The sequence below is a fragment of the Schistocerca gregaria genome, chromosome 2 (genome assembly GCF_023897955.1).
Source record: "Schistocerca gregaria isolate iqSchGreg1 chromosome 2, iqSchGreg1.2, whole genome shotgun sequence".
In the NCBI taxonomy this organism is placed as follows: domain Eukaryota; kingdom Metazoa; phylum Arthropoda; class Insecta; order Orthoptera; family Acrididae; genus Schistocerca; species Schistocerca gregaria.
The window spans coordinates 703,365,479-703,391,381 of record NC_064921.1 but is presented as its reverse complement, the minus strand read 5'-3'; the positions used below and the strand labels follow the sequence as shown (position 1 = coordinate 703,391,381).

Sequence of the window (25,903 nt, the reverse complement as noted above, 5' to 3'; positions counted from 1 at the left end):
TAGAAAAATTTGGAGTAGGAATTAAAATCCATTCGGTGTAAAAGAAGCTTTGAGGTTTGCCGGTGACATTGTAATTGTGTCAGAGACAGGAAAGAGCTTGGAAGAGTAGTTGTACGGAATGGATAGTGTCTTAGGAGGAGGATATAAGCTGAGCATCAACAAAAGCAAAACGAGGATAATGGAATGTAGTCGAATTAAATAAGGTGATGCTGAGGGAATTACATCAGAAAATGAGACATTTTAAGTAGTAGACGAGTTTTGCTATTTGGGAAGCAAAATAACTGATGATGCTCGAAACAGGGAGGATATAGAATGTAAACTCGCAATGGCAAAAAAGCATTTCTAAAGAAGAGATATTTGTTAAGGTCGAGTATAGATTTAAGTGTCATGAACGTCTTCCTGTAAGTATTTGTATGGAGTGTAGTCATGTATGGAAGTGAAACATGTACGATAAAAAATTTAGACAAAAAGAGAATAAAAGCTTTTGACATGTGTTGCTACAGAAGAATGCTGAAGAACAGATGGGTAGATCACGTAGCTAATGAGGAGGTACTGAATATAATTGGAGAGAAGAGAAATTTGTGGTCCAACCTGACTAAAAGGAGGACTCGGTTGGTAGGACATATTCTGAGGCATCAAGGGACCACCATCGTAGTACTGGAGGGGAGAATGGGAGGTTAAAATCTAGTAGTTACTCGGAGAGGAAGAAGCTTGAACAGGAAAGAGTAGAATGGGGAGCTGCATGAAACCAGTCTTTGGACTGAAAACCACAACAACATCAAGGACTACTGCTTCCACGTTGACTATAATCCAACTGTTACCCTCATTTTAGTTTACTGTGGTTTTCTGAAGTTTATCTGTACTTAACTGGGATATTTATTCCAAGAGTATTTGGCCCATCATTCTTTCCAAAATAGATTACAGCACCTATGTCATCAACTTCGTGCCAACGACACTTTTTGTTTTAAAAAAAAGAAAAGAATGTGGACACTGACAGATGTGAACAATACCTGAGATTTGTTTTTGGTGATATTTTCAACTTTTTGTAAATTACCGTTTTGTGTTTTCAGTGACCTCTCTCCAGCAAAAGATATTACAACAACACTGTTGTCTTCACGGGGGAGGGAGATAGACAGTGTGTGTGAGAGGGAGAGATAAGTTAAAATTTATAGTGTATTGTCGTTGTTACAACCAATTATCGCTTTCCTAACGATTCCCTTGATTATTATTTACAAACTATAAAACTCGTAAAATTACAGTTTTTGAATAAGTTGAAAGTTCAGTATTTCAAATGCAGGACACACTAACCTGATTAAAATTCTTTCCAGTCTCTATAGTTGGACTAACCTCCGATTTTGATGGATTAGCATTTTTTAGAGATAACAAATTTTTTCTTTTGCTTCTTCTACCAGCTTTATTCAGTTGTAACATTTGTGCTTTTCTCAGCTTTTTACGCGATAAAAACCCGTGTATTTCCTCAGTAGCTCGTTTGCTTTTGTTTTATAGCTACATTCAGTGCCAAAGTGATGACGTAGTGTTGTTTTAGGAGTAATGACATCGAGTTACAAGTAACTTCATCGTCATTATGTTCGTATTGGTTAGTACTCATCAAATAATGTTCTAAAATTGGGTGGACGATTTTGCCGGCGCATGTATAAAGTTTTTATGAAACTACAATCTATGACACACTGGTGTCTCGCTTCCTCCCTCATTATCCGTAAATGTAGCTTTCGAGCTGGCCGTTTTGACCCAGCGGTTCTAGGCACTTCAGTCCGCGCTGCTGCTACGGGCGCAGGTTTGTGTCCTGCCTTGGGCATTGATGTGTGTGATGTCGTTAGGTTAGTTAGGTTTAAGTAGTTATAAGTTCTAGAGGATTGGTGACCTCAGATGTTGAGTCCTATAGTACTCAGAGTCATTTGACCCACTTTGTAGCTGTCGACTGGCATTTCAATGGATCGATGTTTGTCTCGCAGCTTTGCCTGTCGTAGATCGTTCATGCGTGTTCACAACCGTTGAAGATCGCGCATCTCATTATATGATGTCGCTCCTTGTCAAGCCGATATTGCTTAATTGTAAGTGAAAAACAGTTGCACGGGCTGTTTACGTTCTGCTTTCTGTTAAACTTAGCTTTCTGCCGCTCCGCCGACAATATTGCGATCTTAAACGTTACAGTTCGAATTAGCTCTGGGTAACGCTATTGTCATTATTTCTGTCGGCCACAGAACTCTTAGTATTGCAGACTGATTTCTCCACTGCCGGACAAGTTTCCAAGAGTTTCTTGCATCAGATCGTAAGTAAAGAATTGTGTTACTATAACTCCTTTCTGAGAACCATTAAACTCAACGGATGACTCCTTCTCTGGACTCTTTTCTTCACTCGACGCACAAGGAGAAAACCTATACTCAACGGAATCGTAACCGGTGACACGACACAGGTTTCCTATTCAATCAATTGTAGGGAGACGCAACGCCTCGCCAGTCAAACCGCAAAACGCTTACCAATCTCTGCAAGCCGGGTTATGACTGCCATTAATTGAGATCCTAAAAGAATCTGTTTGGTGCATGTTACGGAAAGGGAAATGGCAGTCAATTCTACAGCCTGTCATGAGACACTTAGAAAAGTGAGAAGAAAGACGCGGCACTAGAGCGACGGTGAAGTCTTTCCGCACGATAATGCTCACCCACACTCTAGGCGGTAAACAAAAATTATCGCATCAGTCCGAACAGAACATTTTTGAACATCCATTCTACTGGCTAGACTTGGCGCCAAGTCATTTCCACTTATTCATGAAAATGGAAAACTGACTTTGAATCCGGCCAAGAAATTCGAGATTGTGTTCCGAAATGGCTACAGTCACAGGCGGCAGAAATTTCTGCAGATGGGATTTGTCTTCTTATTAAGAGAGGTGACAGATGCTTTGATGGTGATTCTGTAGTTGGAGTTTTATGATTTTCCTAATACGTGTGTATTAAGTAGTCCACTATTTTGTTTGTAGCCTAACAGAGGTAAATTTTCGGATGATTCTCGCACTTTCTGAAAAGTATGTTTCTTCTCACTGTTAGCACATTCCTCTTTTTAAGAGACATTTGTCTTTTTTGCCCATCGTCAGTCTGTATTTCAATCCCTTGTACTTCTACCATCATTTGATGCAGGAATAAGAAAATTCCTTCTACTACTTCTGCGGCAAAGGCCTTGCCGCAGTGCATACACCGATTCCCGTGAGATCACCGAAGTTAAGCACTGTCGGGCGTGGTCGACACTTGGATGGGTGACCATCCAGGCCGCCAAGCGCTGTTGCCATTTTTCGGGGTGCACCCAGCCTCGTGATGTTATTTGAGGAGCTACTCGACCGAATAGTAGCGGCTTCAGTCAAGAATATCATCAGAACGCCTGGGACAGTGGTGTGCTGACCCCGTGCCCATCCTATCCGCATCCTTCCCTGAGGATGACACGGCGGTCGGATGGTCCCGATGGATCACTTGTGGCTTGTAGACGGAGAGGTTCTACTACTTCTGATGTCTCATTTCCTACTTTATTTCTTCCAACAACACTTGACTATACCCTATTACCCATTTATATCTTTTAACCACTTTTCAAGTAATTACCCGTTGAATTAAACTTAGCTGTGCAGACTGATCGGCTGATACTATCAACTCTCAGGCTTTCTTCAACGACTGCCTCACTTTCATGTCCTTAGAGTCTTACCATTGTTATATAATTTCTGCACAAGTCGTAAATCACCTTTTGAAAGGCATAATCACCTTTTGTTACCTGAATTATACCCCTAATGACTTCTGAGTTTCAAAGAATGTATTGCTGTTGAACTTTAACAATTTTTTTCTAAATCTACAATTGTTGTGGTTCATAGTGTGGGTTCCTGCAGTCATGTCCTAGTTCATGAACTACCGGCAACGTATGAGTGGCCAAGTAAGTGGTCCAGACAGTCGGGATACCAGTTACTTTGGAATAAGGCTGGGCATCTCGGACATATTCTGGGTCGTGGTCACCTTTGTGCTCATACGGCAAAGACTACCAAATCCACCGGTTAGTCCCTCAGCCGTTAGGGATAAAACCCAATGGGACTCGGGACAAGTAAGTCTAGCAACCTGCTTCCCTCGTACTTTAAATATGATGCTGGCAATAATCAGAGCAAAATGCCTCGGACCTATGGAGGTGACAGAGTCCCACCTCTAACTGACAAACCAGGGACTCCTAAGATACTACTTGGCAAACAAATGCAAATGAGATGGGGAGCTATTAATATCAATGGGGGCTACTTTGGGAAGAAGGTAGAGCTGGCAGAGGCTGCGAGTAAGATGGGGCTGGACGTTTTAGCTGTTAGTGACATTCGGCTAAGGGGTGAGAAAGAAGAGGAAGTGGGAGAATACAAGGTCTACCGGTCAGGAGTCAAAGCAGGAATAGCACAATGGGGTGTAGGGCTTTACATCATGAAGGAAATGGAACCCAGCGTAGTTGCAATAAGGTATGTAATCGAACGACTGATGTGGATAGATTTGACAGTGTCTAGCAAGAAAATTAGGATTGTGTCAGTATATTCGCATTGTGAAGGGACAGGTCAAGATAAGATGGCACTCAGTGATGTAGTTGTTAGAGTAAAGGACAAGGACAGTGTTCTGCTCATGTGTGATTTTAATGCCAGGATTGGAAATCGGACAGAAGAGTATGAAATGGTTATGGGTAAATTTGGAGAGGATATGGAGGCCAACAGGAACGGGAAACAGCTCTTGGATTTCTGTGCCGGTATGGGCTTAGTAATCACAAACTCCTTTTTTAAACATAAGAACATTCACCGGTATACTTGGGAAGGCAGGGGAGCCAGATCTCTCATTGACTATATAATAACAGATCAGGAATTCAGGAAGTCTGTGAGGGACACACGTGTATTCAGGGGATTCTTTGATGACACTGATCATTATTTAATCCGCAGTGAAATTGGGATTGTGAGGCCGAAAGTGTAGGAGGTCAGGTCCATATGTAGGAGGATAAGAGTGGAGAAGCTTCAGGATAAGGAAATCAGGCACAAGTACCTAACAGCGATCTCAGAAAGGTACCAGTTAGTTGAATGTAGTCAATTATAGTCATTGGAAAAGGAATGGACAAGGTACCGGGACACAGCACTAGAAGTGGCTAAAGAATGTTTTGGAACAGTAGTATGTAAAAGTAGGATGAAGCAAACAGCTTGGTGGAATGACACAGTCAAGGCAGCCTGTAAAAGGAAAAAGAAGGCGTATCAAAAATGGCTACAAACTAGAACTCAGACAGAGAAAGTTATGTTGATGAAAGAAACAAAGCCAAACACATAATTGCAGCATCCAAGAAGAAATCTTGGGAAGACTTTGGAAACAGGTTGGAGACTATGGGTCAAGCTGCTGGAAAACCATTCTGGAGTGTGATTAGCAGTCTTCGAAAGGGAGGTAAGAAGGAAATGACAAGTATTTTGGACAGCTCAGGGAAACTGCTGGTGAATCCTGTGGATTCCTTGGGCAGATGGAGGGAATATCTTGAAGAGCTGCTGAATGTAGGTGAAAATACGATCAGAAATGTTTCAGATTTTGAGGTAGAATGGGATAGGAATGATGATGGAAATAGGATCACATTTGAGGAAGTGGAGAAAATGGTCAGTCGATTTCAGTGCAATAAAGCAGCTGGGGTGGATGAAATTAAGTCGGAACTCATCAAATACAGTGGAATGTCAGGTCTTAAATGGCTACACAGGATAATTGAAATGGCCTGGGAGTCGGAACAGGTTCCATCAGACTGGACAAAAGCAGTAATCACACCAATCTTTAAACATGGAAACAGAAAAGATTGTAACAACTACAGAGGTATCTCTTTAATCAGCATTGTGTGTAAAATCTTCTCAGGTATTGTTGAAAGCAAAGTGCAAGTATTAGTTGAGGACCAATTGGATGAAAATCAGTGTGGATTTAGGCCTCTTAGAGGTTGTCAGGACCAAATCTTTAGCAAATAATGGAGAAGTGTTATGAGTGGAACAGGGAATTGTATTTATGCTTTATAGATCTAGAAAAGGCATATGACCGGGTTCCTAGGAGGACGTTATTGTCTGTTCTACGAGATTATTGAATAGGAGGCAAACTTTTGCAAGCAATTAAAGGTCTTTACGTGGATAGTCAGGCAGCAGTTAGAGTTGACGGTAAATTGAGTTCATGGTTCAGAGTAGTTTCAGGGGTAAAACAAGGCTGCAACCTGTTTCCACTGTTGTTCATATTATTTATGGATCATATGTTGAAAACAATAGACTGGCTGGGTGAGATTAAGATATGCGAACACAAAATAAGCAGTCTTGCATATGCGGATGACTTAGTTGTGATGGCAGCTTCGATTGAAAGTTTGCAAAGTAATATTTCAGAGCTAGATCAGAAATGTAAGTACTATGGTATGAAGATTAGCATCTCTAAAACGAAAGTAATGTCAGTGGGAAAGAAATATAAACGGATTGAGTGCCAAATAGGAGGAACAAAGTTAGAACAGGTGGACGGTTTCAGGTACTTAGGATGCATATTCTCACAAGATGGCAACATAGTGAAAGAACTGGAAGCGAGGTGTAGCAAAGCTAATGCAGTGAGCGCTCAGCTACGATCTACTCTCTTCTGCAAGAAGGAAGTCAGTACCAAGACTAAGTTATCTGTGCACCGTTCAATTTTTTGACCAATCTCGTTGTATGGGAGCGAAAGCTGGGTGGATTCAGGTTACCTTATCAATAAGATTTAGGTTACGGATTTGAAAGTACCTAGGATGATTGCAGGTACTAGTAGATGGGAACAATGGCAGGAGGGTGTCCACAATGAGGAAATCAAAGAAAAACTGGGAATGAACTCTATAGATGTAGCAGTCAGGGCGAACAGGCTTAGATGGTGGGGTTATGTTACACGCATGAGAGAATCAAGGTTACCCAAGAGACTCATGGGTTCAGCAGTAGAGGGTAGGAGGAGTCGGGGCAGACCAAGGAGAAGGTACCTGGATTCGGTTAAGAATGATTTTGAAGTAATAGGTTTAACATCAGAAGAGGCACCAATGTTAGCACTGAATAGGGCATCATGGAGGAATTTTATAAGGGGGCCTATGCTCCAGACTGAACGCTGAAAGGCACAATCAGTCTTAAATGATGATGATGATGATGATGATCTACAATTGCTAAATAAAAGTCTTACTTCAACATATCTGGTAAGACGAGTCGTAAGGTCTGTATTGCCTCACACGTTCCTGTATTTCTCCTGAAACGAAATTGACCAGCTGTTCCATTCTTCCTAAGCTAATTCGTGTTTGTGTCCTGCAGCTGTGCCTTATTAAATACTTAACAACACACTCCTTTTTTGATACTGGAATTATCACATTTTGCTTGAAGTCTGACGGCAGCTGCATACCTGATCGAAAAGTACTGCCATAGTTGTTTCTCCCGGAGTTCGCAGTAATTTTTCTTTTGCTGTTATGTTTTACATCTACATCTAGTTGAATACTCTGTACATCACACTCATGTACCTGGCGGGGTGTTCATCGTCCCACCTCCACAATAATTCTCTATTATACCACTCTCGAAGAAGTGGGGAGAAAACTAACACCTGTGCCTTACCGTACGAGCTCCGGTTTCCCTTATTTTATTATGATGGTCGTATCCTCCTAGGTAGGTTGGCGTCAAGAAAATATTTTCACATTCGGAGGAGAAAGTTGGTGATTGAAATTAGGTTAGGTGATACTGCCGCAACGAGAAACGCCTTTGTTTTAATGATGTCCACTCCAAATTCTGTATAGTATCCGTGACACTCTCTCCCCTATTTCTCGATGATACAAAACGTGATAAGTGCTGCCCTTCTTTGAACTTTATCGATACACTTCGTTAACACTGTCTGGAAATGATCTCACACCGCGTAGCATTGCTCCAAAAGAGGTCGAATAAACAGAGTGCAGGCAGTCTCTTTAGTAGATCTGTTGCATCTTCTAAGTGTTCTGCCAAAAAAACTCAGTCTTTGATTCGCCTGCCCCACAACATTTTCCAATTTACGTTGTCCGTAATTATAATTCCAGGGTATTTAACTGATCTTACGGCCTCTAGATTTGACTGTTTAATCGTGTAACCGAAGTTTGACGCATTCTTTTTAGCGCTAATGTTGATACCTCACACATTGCATTATTTAGGGTCAACTACCATTTTCCGCGCCATAAAGATATCTTCTCTAAATCGTTTTGCAATTTGTTTTGATCTTCTAATGACTTTACTAGGCGGTAAACGACAGCATCATCTGAAAACAATCAAAGACTGGTGCTCAGATTGTCTTCTAAATCGTTTATATAGCTGAGGAACAGCAGACGGCCTATTAAACAATCTTCGGGAAAGCGAAAAATCACTTCTGTGTTACGTGATGACTTTCCATCAGTCACTACGAACTGTGTCATCTCTGATAGGAAATCACGAATCCAGTCATATAACTGAGACAATATTCCATAAGCACGCAGTTTGATCACAAGCCGTTTCTGAGCTATGGTGTTGAAAACCATATGGAAATCTAGAAATGCGGAATAAAATTGAAATCCCCTGCCAATTGGTGAGAGGACAGAGCTAGTTGTGTTTCACAAGAAATATGCTTTCTGAACCCGTGTTGACAGGGCGTTAAAAGACCGTTTTCTGCGAGGTAATTCGTAATGTTCGTACACGCTGCACATTGACGTTAATGATATGGGTATGTGATTTAGTAGATTACTCCTACTCCCTTTCTTGAATATTGGTGTGATCCGGCCGCGGTGGCCGAGCGGTTCTACGCGCTTCAGTCCGGAATCGCGCGATTGCCTCGGGCATGGATGTGTGTGATGTCCTTAAGTTAGTTAGGTTTAAGTAGTTCTAAGTTCTATGGGACTGATGACCTCAGATGTTAAGTCCCATAGTTCTCAGAGCCATTTGAATCATTTTTTGAATATTGGTGTGACTTGTGCAACTTTGCAGTCTTTGAATATGGATCTTTTGCCAGGCTAGCGGTTGTACATGACTGTTAAGTATTGGGCTATTGCATTAGTATATTCTGAAAGGAACCTAACTGGTATACAGTCTGGTGCAGAAGACTTGCTTTTATTAAGTGAGTTAAGTTGCTTTTCTACTCCGAGGATATCTACTGCTGATTACTCATGGTAGCAGCTGTTCTTGATTCGTATTCTGGAATGTTTACTTCGTCTTTTTTGGCGAGCGAATTTCCGAAGGCTGTGTTTAGTAGCTCTGCTTTAGCAGCACTGTCATCGACCGGATATCCATTGCTATCACGCAGAGAAAGCATTGATTGAGTCTTGACGGCAGCATGCTTTACATAGGACCAGAATCTCTCTGTATTTCTGCCAAGTTTCGAGACAAAGTTTCGTTGTCTCCGGCTTCAGCCAGCTTTCACTGCCTCTAACGATTTGAGCGTCAGTGCTTTCTACTAGCGTTTGGAGCTCTGGTACTACGATAGTTTAGAAGTGTTATATCTGTGATTAATACACTCCTGGAAATTGAAATAAGAACACCATGAATTCATTGTCCCAGGAAGGGGAAACTTTATTGACGCATTCCTGGGGTCAGATACATCACATGATCACACTGACAGAACCACAGGCACATAGACACAGGCAACAGAGCATGCACAATGTCGGCACTACTTCAGTGTATATCCACCTTTCGCAGCAATGCAGGCTGCTATTCTCCCATGGAGACGATCGTAGAGATGCTGGATGTAGTCCTGTGCAACGGCTTGCCATGCCATTTCCACCTGGCGCCTCAGTTGGACCAGCGTTCGTGCTGGACGTGCAGACCGCGTGAGACGACGCTTCATCCAGTCCCAAACATGCTCAATGGGGGACAGATCCGGAGATCTTGCTGGCCAGGGTAGTTGACTTACACCTTCTAGAGCACGTTGGGTGGCACGGGATACATGCGGACATGCATTGTCCTGTTGGAACAGCAAGTTCCCTTGCCGGTCTAGGAATGGTAGAACGATGGGTTCGATGACGGTTTGGATGTACCGTGCACTATTCAGTGTCCCCTCGACGATCACCAGAGGTGTACGGCCAGTGTAGGAGATCGCTCCCCACACCATAATGCCGGGTGTTGGCCTTGTGTGCCTCGGTCGTATGGAGTCCTGATTGTGGCGCTCACCTGCACGGCGCCAAACACGCATACGACCATCATTGGCACCAAGGCAGAAGCGACTCTCATCGCTGAAGACGACACGTCTCCATTCGTCCCTCCATTCACGCCTGTCGCGACACCACTGGAGGCGGGCTGCACGATGTTGGGGCGTGAGCGGAAGACGGGGACCGTAACCCAGCTTCATGGAGACGGTTGCGAATGGTCCTCGCCGATACCCCAGGAGCAACAGTGTCCCTAATTTGCTGGGAAGTGGCGGTGCGGTCCCCTACGGCACTGTGTAGGATCCTACGGTCTTGGCGTGCATGAGTGCGTCGCTGCGGTCCGGTCCCAGGTCGACGGGCACGTGCACCTTCCGCCGACCACTGGCGACAACATCGATGTACTGTGGAGACCTCACGCCCCACGTGTTGAGCAATTCGGCGGTACGTCCTCCCGGCCTCCCGCATGCCCACTATACGCCCTCGCTCAAAGTCCGTCAACTGCACATACGGTTCACATCCACGCTGTCGCGGCATGCTACCAGGGTTAAAGACTGCGATGGAGCTCCGTATGCCACGGCAAACTGGCTGACACTGAAGGCAGCGGTGCACAAATGCTGCGCAGCTAGCGCCATTCGACGGCCAACACCGCGGTTCATGGTGTGTCCGCTGTGCCGTGCGTGTGATCGTTGCTTGTACAGCCCTCTCGCAGTGTCCGGAGCAAGTATGGTGGGTCTGACACACCGGTGTCAATGTGTTCTTTTTTCCATTTCCAGGAGTGTAGATATACGTTCTTCCTCTGTTCATCATGCAGCGTTTGAGACTGAAGATCTTCTCTTGTTTCTCCGAGACTCTCTAACCAAAAAACCCATTCCACGCCACACAACCCCCGCTACCCGTGGTGCTGCCTCCTGTGTGTAATTGATTCCTGGTCTATTTAGCGGAATACGAAAGTCCACCACCCTATAGCGCAATTCGAGGAATCTGCAGCCTACACAGTCGCAGAACTAACTGAGCATCTGATTCATACCCTCCATGCTGCTCTGTACCAGAAGTCGGCAATCGGTCCTGTCGACTATGCTGCAAGTGGTAAGATCTGCTTTCATCTCGTAAGAAAGACTGGCAGCCTTTACAGGTTCTGATAGCAACACGAAACTCGAGAGAATCCCTTCCGATACAAAGAAACCACAATGCTTGTACCAACGTGAGACATCACCTGCAGTTGGCTGCACCCTGTGCTCTTCATGGCAACCCGTTCCACTTCTGGAAAGACTCCATCCGTTATGCACACGGGGTGCACACTGGCTTTCTCCTCAGTAATCATGTGCCGAAGACGCCCCATCACGCGACTAACAATGGAGTTCCCAACTGCGAATAGTCCCATGCTCTGTGGTTGTCTGGCTCTTGCCCTCTGGAAGGTTTCCTCTTAAACAGGACCAGCGACTGCATCTGCCTGAATGACAGTGTCATCCGTAGGCAGCACCTTGAAGCTGTTTGTCGGACTGACCCGAGAGGTCTTACTTTCGGCCCCATGAGAAGTCATTCGCCTCCTTGCATGCCCCGAGGAATGCAGGCCTCTCAGATACAAAGTGTGCGCCTTCTATTTAACACTTTCCCTTGAGGGACCGATTCCGCAGTCACTAAGTGATCACTTCGATAGCAATAAGGGACAAACTAGAACAGTTTCTTAGTGTGTCAAAGGTAAATATTTAAGGAACATTGTAATTCCAGTATTGTTACTCTTTGGGTGCGAAGTGTACCTTCCATTATATGAGTATCGTAGTATTATCTGACAGGGAAAGCAGACATATGAAGTAAAACACTACTGAAAAATGAGAATATTCAGGTAACGAATTAGAAACAAGAGATTACTTTAAGAAACGAATTTTATTCGTTACGTTCATCATACCATACAAAACTCATTCACACACAATAAATATAGCCTGGATAGCTGTTTATTTAGCTTAGCCCAGGATGGCCTTGCCATAGGCAAGGGGGGCAGCGTACTTAGCAATGGCCGGGGCGGCGTAGGCCACAGGGGCGGCGATCTTAGCGACGGCGGGGGCGGCGTAGGCGACGGGGGCGGCTACCTTGGCGACGACGGGGGCGGGGTGGGCGCCGGCCTCCTTGTGCACGACGGCGTTGAAGCCGTTGACGGGGTCGGCGGTGTAGTCGACGGTGCGGATGGAGCCGTCGGGCTCGACCAGGCTGTAGCTGCCCTGGACGACATCACCGCTGCGGCTCTCCTGCTGGTTCTTGGAGTCACCGGTGAGGGCGTCCTGCACGCTGTAGGCGTAGCTGTACTGGGGGTTGGGGTCGTACTCGGCGGCCACGGCGGCGGGGGCGGCGACGGCAACGGGGGCGGCTCTCACGGCGGGGGCGACGGCCAGGGGGGCGGCACGCAGGGCAGGGGCGGCGTATGCCACGGGAGCAGCGTGGAGTGCGGGGGCGGCGTACGCCACGGGGGCGGCGTAAGCGCGGGCGGCGATGGCTGGGCCGGGGGCAACGACGGCGGGGGCGCCCAGGTAGCCGGCACGGGCTACGGCCACGAAGGCGGCGAGGACGATCAGCTGAAACACACAAGAAAACTGTCAGTTACAGTGTCTACCTTTCTTTGCTTGTGAGACAGTGGTTCTTTGCATGTTGTTCGGCGGATCTTCAAAAGGAAGGTCAGGTGGTGTAGTTATTTGGCTACGGATGGAGAAGTGGGGGCCAATGGCGTTTTAAAGATCCGTTTTATAGCTGTCGTGTGAAAGGTTCTTGACCATTAGAAGTCTACTAAGACAATCATCATTACGGCATTACACTGGTACTTAATCTTTCTAATCAACATTATTTACATAGTAACGTTACGTCTGCGACTTCAATTTGATGGCACAATATTGCAAAACGAATGAGAATTTGGCTTTACAGTGAATATACCATGTGCAATGTCGCAACGGAGTGTTTAGTATTGTCTGCGTTATTTTGCTCTATTCGGCAATCGTCGTGTGGCAGTGACGTTCTTCCATGTACTTTACTTGGGGTTGGAGATAAATTCCTTCAGCCTCTGGAGGTAAGTACTACTTCAGTTCCTTCAACGGGATCCACTACCCATTCCTTTTTCTATTTACCTTTCTTCTGAGCTAATGCTGCATATCAGTTGACCTATCATAGACGAGATGTTTAACTTTCCTTCTTATCTTTAGAATGCTCTACCTGGAATCTTCGAGAAAGTTCCACATCCGCTCCCCACATTGCGTGTCGTTCCCCACTAGATAATCTAAAACACAGTCAGACCAACCAGCCAGCCCAAGGCACTGAGTGCTACATATTCGTCGTGTCGAGTTTATACAGAGTCCTACACATTCACGTCTGTGTCGGCACTGCTGTGATTGCAGCTGGCAATACGCTGTCAAGTTCGATGCACATGTCGGAACTGTAACACCACTGATTTATTAACACTGGAAACACAGTCGGAGATGGAAGTTGTGCAGTCTTCCGGTGGCACCCACCTTGCAGGCCATATCGGTGAGTTTCTGGCTGAGTGGAGCGCTGGACTGACGACGCACTGTCGGGCCGGCAGTTATATACCCGCGGCCGGCGTGGCGGGGCGCTGCCCGCATTTTCGCAACGCGTGGCGTGGATGACGGCCATCGGCCAAGGCAAGCCGTAGGCACACCTACCCCAATTGAGACAGAGCCGTCCGCTACGAAATGCAATCCGGCTGGTATTCAAGACATTTAACAGGGAGATCACTGCCACTCTGGTAATACTGATCGAAATATTTGGAACACTCAGTTATGTTTAAAACAGCAACACAGTCAATGTATCAAACTGGGAATTTGTGAAGTTCGGTGGCTGGAGAAACAGGACATCTGATCAAGCGAATACAGGGTTATCCATACAAAATCAAATAGGGGTAATGCAGGAATATGTTTAATAATGAGTAACAAAATAGGAACACGGATAAGCTACTATGTAGGCTTTACTGTAGCCAAGACAGACACAAAAACCCACGCCCACCATAGTAGTGCAAGTTTATATGCCAACTAGCTCTGTAAATGAGCAGGAGATTGAGGAAATGTATGATGAGATAAAATAAATTATTCTGATAGTTAAGGGAGTCAAAAAATTTAATAGTCGTGGAGGAATGGAATTCGACAGTAGGAAATGAGGAGAAGGGCAAGTAGTGTGTGAATATGGACCAGGGGAAAGGAACGAAAGAGGAATCCGCCTGGTAGAATTTGGCACACACCATAATTTAATAGTAGTTAACAGCTGGTTTAAGAACCATGAAAGATGGCCGTATACGTGGAAGAATTCTGGAAACACCGGGAGGTTTCAGATTGATTATATAGTAGGAAGACAGAGATTTCGGTACCAGGTTTTAGATTATTTCCAGGGGCAGACATGGACTCTGACCACAATTTATTGGTTTTGAACTGCAGATTGAAAGAAAATGCAAAAAGGGAGGAATCTACGGAGATGGGACCTGGATAGGCTTAAAGCACCAGAGGTTATAGAGAGTTTCAGAGAGACCGGCTGACAAGAACAGGGGAAAGGAATACAGTAGAAGACGAAAGGGTAGGTTTGAGAGATGAAGCAGCGAAGGCAGCATAGAATCAAGTAGGTAAAAAGACGAGGAGTAGTAGAAATCATTGGACAACACCAGAGATATTGAATTTAATCAATGAAAGAAGAAAATATAAAAATGCAATAAATGAGGTAGGTGAAAGGGAATAAAAATGTCTAAAAAATGAAATAGAGAGAAAGTGCTAAATGGCTAAGCAGAAATGGCTAGAGTACAAATGTAAGGATGTGGAAGCATATATCACTAGTGGTAAGATAGATGTTGCGTACAGAAAAGTTGAAGAGGCTTTTAGAAAAAAGAGAACCATCTGTTTGATATCAAGAGGTCACATGGAATATCAGCCCTAAACAAAGAAGGGGAAGCAGAAAGATGGAAGGAGTACATAGAGGGTAACATTATGGATATGGAAGAGGCCGTAGATGACGATGAGAAGGGAGATGTGATATTGCGTGAAGAATATGACAAAGCACTGAGAGACTTAAGTCGAAACAAGACCTCGGGAATGGACAATATACCGTTTGATAGCCTCGGGAGAGCCAGTCATGACAAAACTTTTCAATCTGGTGAGCAAGATGTATGAGACAGGCGCAACTGAATGAGTCGCGGCTGCAAAATACTAACAAAAACCCTTTACAGAAGAGTGGAAAAGCTGGTAGAAGCCGATCACAGGGAACATCAGTTTGGGTTCCGAAGAAGTGTAGGAACACGCGAGGCAATACTTACCCTACGACTTCTCATAGAAGATAGATTAAGGAAAGATTAGGTTTATAGCATTTGTAGACTTAGAGAAAGCTTTTGACAATGTTGACTTGAAAGGTGCTGGGGGTAAAATATTGGAAACGAAAGGCTATTTACAATTTCTGCAGAAACGACATAGCAGTTGTAAGATTCGAGAAGCACGAAACGGAAGCATTGTTCGAGAAGGAAGTGGGACAGTGTTGTAGCCTATCCATGATGTTATTCAATCTGTATATTGAGCAAGGAGTAAAGGAAACCAAAGTAAAATTTGGAATAGGTATTAAATTCCAGGTAGAAGAAGTAAAAACTTTGAGGTTTGCCGATGACATTGTAATTCTGTCAGAGAGAGCAAAGGACTTGGAAGAGCAGCTGAACGGAATGGACAGTGTCTTGAAAGGAGGATGTAAGATGAACATCAACAAAAGCAAAACGGCCGGTCGCTGTGGCCGAGCGGTTATAGGCGCTTCAGTCCGAAACCGCGCTGCTGTTACGGTCGCAGGTTCGAATCCTGCTTCGGGCATGGATGTGTGTGGTGTCCTTAGGTTAATTAGGTTTAAGTAGTTCTATGTCTAGGGGACTGATGACCTCAGATGTTAAGTCCCATAGTGCTTAGATCCATTTTGAAAAGCAAAATGGGGATAACGTAATGTAGTCGAATTAAATCAAGTGATTCTGAGGGAATTAGATTAGGAAAAGAGACACTTAAAGTAGTAGATGAGTTTTACTGTTTTCTAAGCAGAATACCTGATGATGGTCGAAGCAGAGAGGATATAAAACGTAAACTGGCAATGGTAAGGAAAGCGTTTCTGTAGAAGAGAAATTTGTTAACATCGGGTATAGATTTATGTGTCAGGAAGCCCTTTGTGAAAGTATTTGTATGGAAGAAGTGAATCATGGACGATAAACAGTTTACACAAAAAGAGTATAGAAGCTTTTGACATGTGTTAATACAGAAGAATGCTGAGGAGATACTGAATAGAATTGCGGAGAAGAGGAATTTGTGGTACAAACTGACTAAAAGAAGGAATCGGTTGGTAGGACACATTCTAAGGGAACAAGGGATCACCAGTTTAGTACTAGGGGGAAGCGTGGGGGCTAAAAATCGTTGAGGAAGACTTAAGGTTGAAGTAAGGAGTTTCATAAGGATGTAAGTTGCAGTAGTTACTTGGACATGAAGAGGCTTACACAGGATAGAGTAGCTTGGAGAGCTGCAACAAACCAGTCTTTGGATTGAAGACTACAACAACATCAAATACTATTGCATACACGATGACTACAGTCGTACTGTTACCAAGATTTTCTTTTACTGTGACTTCCTGAAATGTTTCTGGAGGTCACTGGGATATTTGTTCCAAATGGACTTGGCCTGTCATTCTTCCGAAATTAGGTTAGAATACCTCTCTCATCAATTTCAAAGAACATTTATTTCAAAGAATGTGGCAACTGACAGAAATGAACAGTACGCGAGATTTGTTTTTTGGTGATATTTTCAACTTTTTGTAAATTACCGCTAAGTGTTATCAGTGACCTCACTGTAGCAAAATATATAAAAACAACGCTGATCTTCAAGCCCGAGGGAGATAGACGATGTGTGTGTGTGTGTGTGTGTGTGTGTGTGTGTGATAAGTTAAATTAATTTTTATAATGTATTGTTGTTTTTGTTGTTGTTGTATCTTATTATCACTCCCCTAACGATTCTCAAGATTATTATTTACAAAATAATTCGTCTCCTTGCGCGCCCCGAGGCGACCACGGTGGGTGTTCAACTTGAATGCGAGTGTCACCATTTCCACTCACATTCGCACACAGCAATCACAGTTCCTGTCCATACTAAAGACTGTGCAAAACTACGCTACACAAACGAACAAACGACTCTCAACACGTACTATGAAGGTCTTACTGTAGACACTATCGAAACTTCAAGAGCCGTGTCTAGTAAATTAGATTAACACGGACATATTCAAACACCAAACTACGAAAGCACGCAGTCTAGACTAAATAATTTGCTCTTGGTCAGGGACTTGCAAAATGTCACAAAATCTGTTTACTTTCCGACGCAAATGAAAATCCCTGAACTGCATCTAGTAAATCTTAAATTAACGCACAGAAATCCGAAAAAGTAAACTACAAAAGCACACAGATGAAGTCATGGAATTCGCTCCTGGTTAGGAACTCGTAAAATGTCACAAAGTCGATTACTTCCACGTTGCTGTTGCTGTCTAGCCCGGCAGCTGCTACCCGATTTAGAGCTTGACTTAGATCACTGAGTACTTTGTCAGATTCTTCTCGTAACATCGCATCATCTGTCGCGTCTTCTTCCATCCCCTTTCTTTCGTATAACACTGTTTGCAAGTCTCTTTCCCTTATTTAGTCTATCTATATAGTTAGTCTTTGGTGTGGACTTGCGGTTAAAGTTCTTGATGTCATACAGGTGCTCCTTTTCTCTGCAGAATTTTTTTGATTTTCCCAAAGTCATTCACGATTTTTGCATTTTTCTTCTATCCGTACTTGCTTTGGCAATCTGGGCTTTTCCTCAACCTCATTTTTAGAAGCCCATATTCCCTCTTGCCCACTTCATTTGCTGCATTTTTGTATTTTCTTCTTTCAGCAGTTAAGTTCATTATCTCGTGTGTTACCTACATCTACGTCTACATCTACACTCTGCAAGCCACCTTGCGGTGTGCGGCATACTTTGTTCACCCCCTTTTCCGTTGCAGACGTTGTTAGTTCACGGGAGGAACGGTTGCTGGTAAGCTTTCTTGGGGGCTCGTATCTCTCTAATTTTATGTTAATATATAAGGGATATTCAAATGAAACCCTGTCACTAGTGTAAAGTACCGGTAACGATTTTATTAACCCAAAAATTTAGTTATATACAGTACACATACTCAAAAATAGTCGCCAAAACTGTTTTTACTTTTATCCCATTGCGACACCAGCCGGTTGACTCCATCCTTGAAGAAGCTAGTAGGCTGGTGTCGGATCCAGGCCTGGACCCAGTCACACACTTCGTTGTCCATTGCGAATCGATTTCCACGAATAGCTTGTTTTAGAGGTCGAAACACATGAAAGTCACACGCTGAAAGATCGGGACTGTACGGTGGATGTTCCAACGTTTCCCATCGAAACTGCTGCAGTGTCGTCTTCGTCGCATTGGCCGTGTGTGGGCGGGCATTATCGTGCAGGAGGATAACGCCATTGGACAACATGCCTCGGCGTTTCTGCTTGATGGCTCGTCTGTAAAGTGGCTTGATAACGCTGGGCATTGATAGTGGTTCCCCGTTCCAGGGACTCGACAAGCAATGGGCCCTTGTGGACAATAAAGGACAACATGACCTTGCCAGAACATGTGTGCACAGCGTTTGATTTTTTTTTTTGGAGGTGGTGAAGTCGCAAGTTTCCACTGTTTGCTCTGATGCTTGCTTTCCGGTTCGAAATGGTGACACAATGTTTCGTCAGCTGTGACGATACGCTACAGAAAGCCGTATTCCTCATCATGATGACGCTGCAGGCGACTGAAAGACGGCGCCATTCGAGTATTGCGCTGTTCGGCGGTCAGTTGGTGGGGAACACACAGCACACAGATTTTTCGAAAGTTCAAGTGTTGATGCATTATGGTGTGGACGGTGCCCAAGCTAATACCCAGTAACCCATGGATCTCGTCGACGATGATTCCGTGGTTGTCACGATAAGCCTGTCCAGGACGAGCATCGTCTTCCAGTGACTCGCACCCCCCAAGGAATCGTAAGCGCCATGCCACAACACTTGAACGCCTTAGACTGTATTCACCGAACGCAGCCTTCATCGGTCGATACATTTCACGGCCTCCAACTCCCTCCGCCACTAAAACTCGAGACTCATCTACGAAACGTACGTTCTCGGAACTTTAACAATAGTCCTCACCGTGGTGCAGTACGCCTCTCTTGCAGTGTCTGCCACTGCAGTTGGTTGAGCATCTCTGACACGCTTTCGAACTTGCAAAATGAACTTGTAACGAAACGAACTGCTCTTCTTTGAACTTTCTCTGTTTCCACTATCAGTCAGATCTGTTACGGATCCCGCACTGACGAGCAGTATTCAAGTATTTGTGGAATGAGTGTTGTGCAACCTACTTTCTTTGTTGATGGACTTCTTTTCTGAGGATTCTACCATTGAATCTTGGTCTGACATCTGCCTTACTCGTGATTAATTTTATATGATTCCAGTGATGGTTTTGCAACTGTGTAATTTTACAATAAAAGTACTTTCTGTGAATGTATTGGCAATGTGGTAAATTTGTTTACGTTGAAGAACATTGGCCACTCGTTCCACCGAGCGTCGATTCCCTCCAAGTCTTCCTACATTTCGCTATAATTTTCTAGCGTTGCGACTTCTCTGTATAAAATGGTTCAAATGGCTCTGAACACTACGGGACTAAACTTCTGAGGTCATAAGTGCCCTAGAACTTAGAGCTACTTAAACCTAACTATCCTAAGGACATCACACACACATCCATGCTCGAGGCAGGATTCGAACCTGCGACCGTAGCGGTCGCGCGGTTCCAGACTGTAGCACCTGGAACCGCTCGGCCAACCCGGCCGGCTTCTCTGTGTAGAACTGCATTATCGTCGAAAAGCCTGGATGAACTTCCGACGTTATCTACTAGGTCATTAATATACACTGGGAACATTAATGGTCCTAAACATTCTACTGGGCCGCACTCAAAGTTACTTTCGCGTCTAAAGACCTCTACATTCAGAATTATATGCTGTGTTCTGTTTGCTAGAAATTCTTCAATCCAGTCACACGATTGGTCTGATATTGCATGCACTCGTATTTTGTTCATTAGGCTGCAGTGCGAAACTGTATGAAATGCCTTACGGTAGTCAAGGAACAAGGCGTCTCCCTTGTGCACCTGCATCTACTGGTTTTTGGGGCTCGCCGACGAAAAGAGCAAGATGGGTGTCACACGGTCATTCTTTTCGGAAAACCATGTTGGAAGCTACTGAGGAGATTTTCGGCCCCCAGAAATGTCGTAATACGCGAGCATAAAACATGATCCAAATTTCTACATCCGAACTGAAAGGTGTAAGTCTTTAGTTTTGTACCCTTGTTCGGCGACTTTTCTTGAACACGGAAATAACCTGTACTTTTTCCAATTATCAATAACACACCGCTCCACCACAGATCTACAGTAAATTACTGCTAGAACAGGGGCAACTTGTTGGGCATAATCTATGAAGTATTGTGTTAGTATTCCGTCAGATTCAGTGGTCTTCCATTTCTTGAGTGATTTCAATTTCTTTTCGATCCCGTGGTCATTTATTTCGATGTCAGCCATTCTGTTGTTCGCGCACAGGTTAACGGAAGGACTTCAGGCGATCTTCCTCTGTGAAACAGTTTTCGAAAAAGCCGTTTTGTATTTCGGTTTTTTTCTGTGTCGTCCTCCATTTCAATATTATTATGCTCACAGAGTGTCTGGACAGATGACTTCGATCCGTTAACTGATTTAACGTAAGACTTAAACTTCTCAGAATTTTCTCTCAAGTCGGCAGAGAGAATTTTACTTTCGAATTTATTGAACGCTCTCCTTATGCTAATTTGGGCTTCGTTTGATTTTTGTTTCTCTGTGGCTACGTTTAAAGTTCTAGTAAAACTAGCTTTACTTTCGTAGCAGTTTTCTGACATTGCTGTCGAACCACGTCGGGTCTTTTCCATGCCTCACAACTTTGCTGGCCGCATATCTGTCTAAAGCGTATTTTCCATTGCTCTTGAATTTCGTTCAGTGATACTCAAAGTTTCCATATCCAAAGATACCTGCCAGGCCTTGTCGTTTTACCGCTTGTTCATTTCCTGCCTTCATTATTTCATCTCTCAAAGCTACCCATTCCTCTTTTATGGTGTTTATTTCACCGTTTCCTAATACTTCCTTCGAAACTCAACAACCGCTAGTGGTTCCGAGTTGTCCAGGGCTCGTCTCTTTAATACGCTACCTTCCTGCAATTTCTTTAGCTTTAATCTGCGTAACTATTAAGTTGTGGTCAGAGTACAAATCTGTTTCTGAAAATATTTTCCGTTTTAAAACCTGGTTTCTTGATCTCTGGATCACCATTATGTAATCTGTCTTAAATCGTCTCTTGTGAGTGGATCTCTAAAACTACAATGAAGAGTTAGCCTGAACTCTTTGTGGAATGTAAGGTTTAAGCGGGCATATCTCAGGCTTTATAAGGTATGTACCGATATTTCTTTAAAAAAGTACGTTGCGTTCCAGTATTATGCAAGTGTGCGTAATCGGCTCATTCCTGTACACTGCTGACGCAACGAGCTCCGGGAATACGTCAGAACACGGTGTTGTCGCTTTCACATAAACTCCTTCTGCTTCTGAGTGGAGTCTGATATTAACGTCCGTCCAAATTCAGATCGTTCTCTAAAGTCCAGCTAGGTTCGTTCCTGGTAACGTATGGTTTTAAAACAAAACGTAAATTACCAGATATCGATATTTTTTCAGTATTTCTAAGTTAATTGCACATACCTGAGTGGTGTCGACATTTTTCACGATTATCACGATACATAATGATGCTTCTTTGCAAAGCTTAGCTGCTATCGATTCACATGCAAGAAAATCATTTCTTATTACATACTTCTTCAAATCGATTGATAAAGGTAGCGAAATAACAAGTAAGATAGAGTTTAAAATGGAACAGTAAAGCCTTTATTTTCAAAAAAAACATTAACTCCTCAAATTCAAGTTGAATATCCGAAAACTCGATAGAGCCGCAGCAGACAGTATCCGATTCGTCTGCAAGAACCCTGTCGCGTGGATATTGCCTTAGAAATCTTCACAGAATCCGAAATTGAGTATTGAGAGCTCGAAGTTGTGTGGGTGAGGACCTCTGTAATGTTCTCTCCTATCTTTGACTATTTACGCTGTCCTGTATTAGACAGATGGCCGCCATAGCTGAGTGCGGTCAGGGGACTGTCCATTGTCTATAATTAAAAAAAAAATGTGAGTCTGTCGATAGACTTTGAAAGGTGTCATGCATCCACATAGAATTTATGACGAAAAATGGCGAAGAAACAGATAAAGCGAACGAAGAACAAAAGTGATCAACGTAGATGTCTACCATACGGAGGACCCTGGTTCGATTCCCGGTATCCCCAAGGATTTTTCATTGTGTGGGAGTGCTGGGCACACTCAGCCTCGTGATGTCAACTAAGGAGCTACTCGACTGAGAAGTAACGGCTCCGCAGTCTGAAAGTTGGAAAAACTGCATGTAAAACGGTGTACTGACCACATGCACTTCCATACCGCATCCGCATGATGCTAAATAGCAGAGGATGATGACAAGGCGGTCTGTAGACAACCTTTGGATATTCAGGTTCTGGATGATGAGCTCGATACGTCAGAAACATTCATCTACATCTACATCCGTACTCCGCAAGCCACCTGACGGTGTGTGGCGGAGGGTACCCTGAGTACCTCTATCGGTTCTCCCTTCTATTCCAGTCTCGTATTGTACGTGGAAAGAAGGATTGTCGGTATGCTTCTGTGTGGGCTCTAATCTCTCTGATTTTATCCTCATGGTCTCTTCGCGAGATATACGTAGGAGGGAGCAATATACTGCTTGACTCTTCGGTGAAGGTATGTTCTCGAAACTTCAACAAAAGCCCGTACCGAGCTACATCTACATCTACATCTACATCTACATCCGCAAGCCACCTGACGGTGTGTGGCGGAGGGTACCCTGAGTACCTCTATCGGTTCTCCCTTCTATTCCAGTCTCGTATTGTACGTGGAAAGAAGGATTGTCGGTATGCTTCTGTGTGGGCTCTAATCTCTCTGATTTTATCCTCATGGTCTCTTCGCGAGATATACGTAGGAGGGAGCAATATACTGCTTGACTCTTCGGTGAAGGTATGTTCTCGAAACTTCAACAAAAGCCCGTACCGAGCTACTGAGCGTCTCTCCTGCAGAGTCTTCCACTGGAGTTTATCTATCATCTCCGTAACGCTTTCGCAATTACTAAATGATCCTGTAACGAAGCGCGCTGCTCTCCGTTGGATCTTCTCTATCTCTTCTATCAACCCTACCTGGTACGGATCCCACACTGCTGAGCAGTATTCAAGCATTGGGCGAACAGGCGTACTGTAACCTACTTCCTTTGTTGTCGGATTGCATTTCCTTAGGATTCTTCCAATGAATCTCAGTCTGGCATCTGCTTTACCGACGATCAACTTTATATGATCATTCCATTTTAAATCACTCCTAATGCGTACTCCCAGATAATTTATGGAATTAACTGCTTCCAGTTGCTGACCTGCTATTTTGTAGCTAAATGATAAGGGACCTATCTTTCTATGTATTCGCATCACATTACACTTCGCTACATTGAGATTCAATTGCCATTCCGTGCACCATGCGTCAATTCGCTGCAGATCCTCCTGCATTTCAGTACAATTTTCCATTGTTGCAACCTCTCGATACACCACAGCATCATCTGCAAAAAGCCTCAGTGAACTTCCGATGTCATCCACCAGGTCATTTATGTATATTGTGAATAGCAACGGTCCTATGACACTCCCCTGCGGCACACCTGAAATCACTCTTACTTCGGAAGACTTCTCTCCATTGAGAATGACGTGCTGCGTTCTGTTATCTAGGAACTCCTCAATCCAATTAATGTATATTTGTCGTTATGTAGGACAGCGTACCTCTAGCCGAAGCTTACATGGGGAACAGCATGCAAGACACTGAATACACCCCGCGAATTATGTCTGAAGTGTGTTATCCATGCTTATTTTCTCTTAAAGATGGCAGAGACTTGCTTGGAACACGCGTTGCAAGTATGTCAAAGCCTTCGGACAGTTTTTTATAGTAGGAACAGATCTTGAGGGTTGACGGAAAATCTCACGGGAGTTATTACAAAATCTCACTATCGCCCATTCACGTTAGAGAAAATCTATGGTGATCCAAACAATGCCAGTCATCAGTAATTGTAGCTGACATGCCTACAGCGTAATCATTGTCTTCTCATACCTTACGTGATAGCCACGGAAATTACAGTGCACTTGCAACAGTGCTCTGCAGAGAAAAAGACCTCATTCTAGCGCAGAGGTGACGTTATAAGCAAATCATCGTGTCAGTACATGCTATGCGATAACGCCAGTCACAAATCAGTTGTTTCGTATATATGTGTGGTCCCTGCCGCCGTTGGATAAGCAGCTGCCAGCAGCAAGTCTTATACTCATAGCTTACTTATTTGTTACATAGTTTAATTCTTAATTCCTTTGCGTGTTTTTGGGTGCTTGTATTGTTTAATTCATAAATTTCGGGCGTATTATAGTATTTGAGAGTTGTAGCATCGCGCTTTAGTACCTGTATAGTGTAAAATCGCGTAGTCGTCGGTCTTCTGTTTTTGTTTTGAACGGCCAGTGTCGGTCGGTCACAGCCAGTGTGGTCCCTGCCGCCGCTGGATAAGCAGCAGCCAGCAGCAAGTCGTATACTCCTAGCTTACTTATTTGTTACATAGTTTAATTCTTAATTTCTTTGCGTGTTTTTGGGTATTTGCATTGTTTAATTGGCCTGAGCTCCCAGTTGGTGCACATCGATGGCGCAGAAAGATACGTATATAGCTTCTTTTCTGTGTTTACTTCGTAGATTCTTACTTACATTGCGTCTGAGTTTCTTATAGGAGGTGTAATTTCGAGTTTTAGTTACTGTAATCGTAAATTCAGGAAGATTGTAGCGCAGTCGTTAGGCATTTGCACAGGTTAGTTCATACATACATTGCGTGTTTCCCTTGGTTATCTAGGCACAGACTCGTGTTCCAGTAACTGTTGTTCAACATCGATTAGAATGGACAGGGACTGTGATTGCTGTGTTCGGATGAGGGCTGAGTTGGCATCTCTTCGCTCACAGCTGCAGGTGGCGCTGACTTCGGTCGCGCAGCTTGAGGCTGTTGCCAATGGGCACCACTGTGGATAGCCGGACCTGGGTATCATGGGGATGTCAACCTCGTCCCGTCTGTCCCCAGATCGGTCTGCCGCTGTGGTTGCCCCAGTTGCTGCCTGCAGTGGGGCTGAGCCCTCGCCTGTGGTTGATTGGGAGGTCGTTCCAAGGCGTGGCAGGCAGCAAAAGACGTCCCTGGAGGCTGATCAGAAAGCCTCCCCAGTGCGTCTGACAAACAGGTTTCAGGCACTGTCTCTGGCTGAGCCAGATGCAGCTGCCTGCCCTGTTTCAGAGGATCATTCTCAACCTTCAAGGTCTGGGTAATCGCAGAGGGTGGGCTTATTGGTAGTTGGGAGCTCCAATATTAGGCGCGTAATGGGGCCCCTTAGGGATATGGCGGCTATAGGAGGGGAAGAAATCCAGTGTGCACTCCGTGTGCATTCCGGGAGGAGTCATTCCTGATGTGGAAAGGGTCCTTCCGGATGCCATGAAGGGCACAGGGTGCAGCCAGCTGCAGGATGAGGCACATGTCGGCA

General features: G+C 44.3%; 1 protein-coding gene across 3 annotated transcripts in view; it reads right to left on the bottom strand.

Annotated features, from left to right (window-relative positions):
- The window catches only part of LOC126334813 (cuticle protein 21-like), a 52,320-nt gene that overhangs the window by 4,946 nt on the left and 21,471 nt on the right, over positions 1-25,903 (bottom strand). The window contains exons 1-2 of one of the 3 annotated variants that reach the window (XM_049997449.1): positions 13,623-13,659; positions 11,997-12,698 (exon numbers count right to left, since the gene is read on the bottom strand). The exons of 1 other annotated variant lie outside the window; for it this stretch is intronic. In XM_049997449.1, the coding sequence (XP_049853406.1) occupies positions 12,093-12,698; positions 13,623-13,634 (618 nt within the window). In that variant the 5' untranslated portion in view covers positions 13,635-13,659 and the 3' untranslated portion in view covers positions 11,997-12,092. Of the gene's footprint in view, positions 1-11,996; positions 12,699-13,622; positions 13,660-25,903 lie in introns of those variants that run through there. One more of the 3 variants, XM_049997450.1, reaches the window with a different exon arrangement.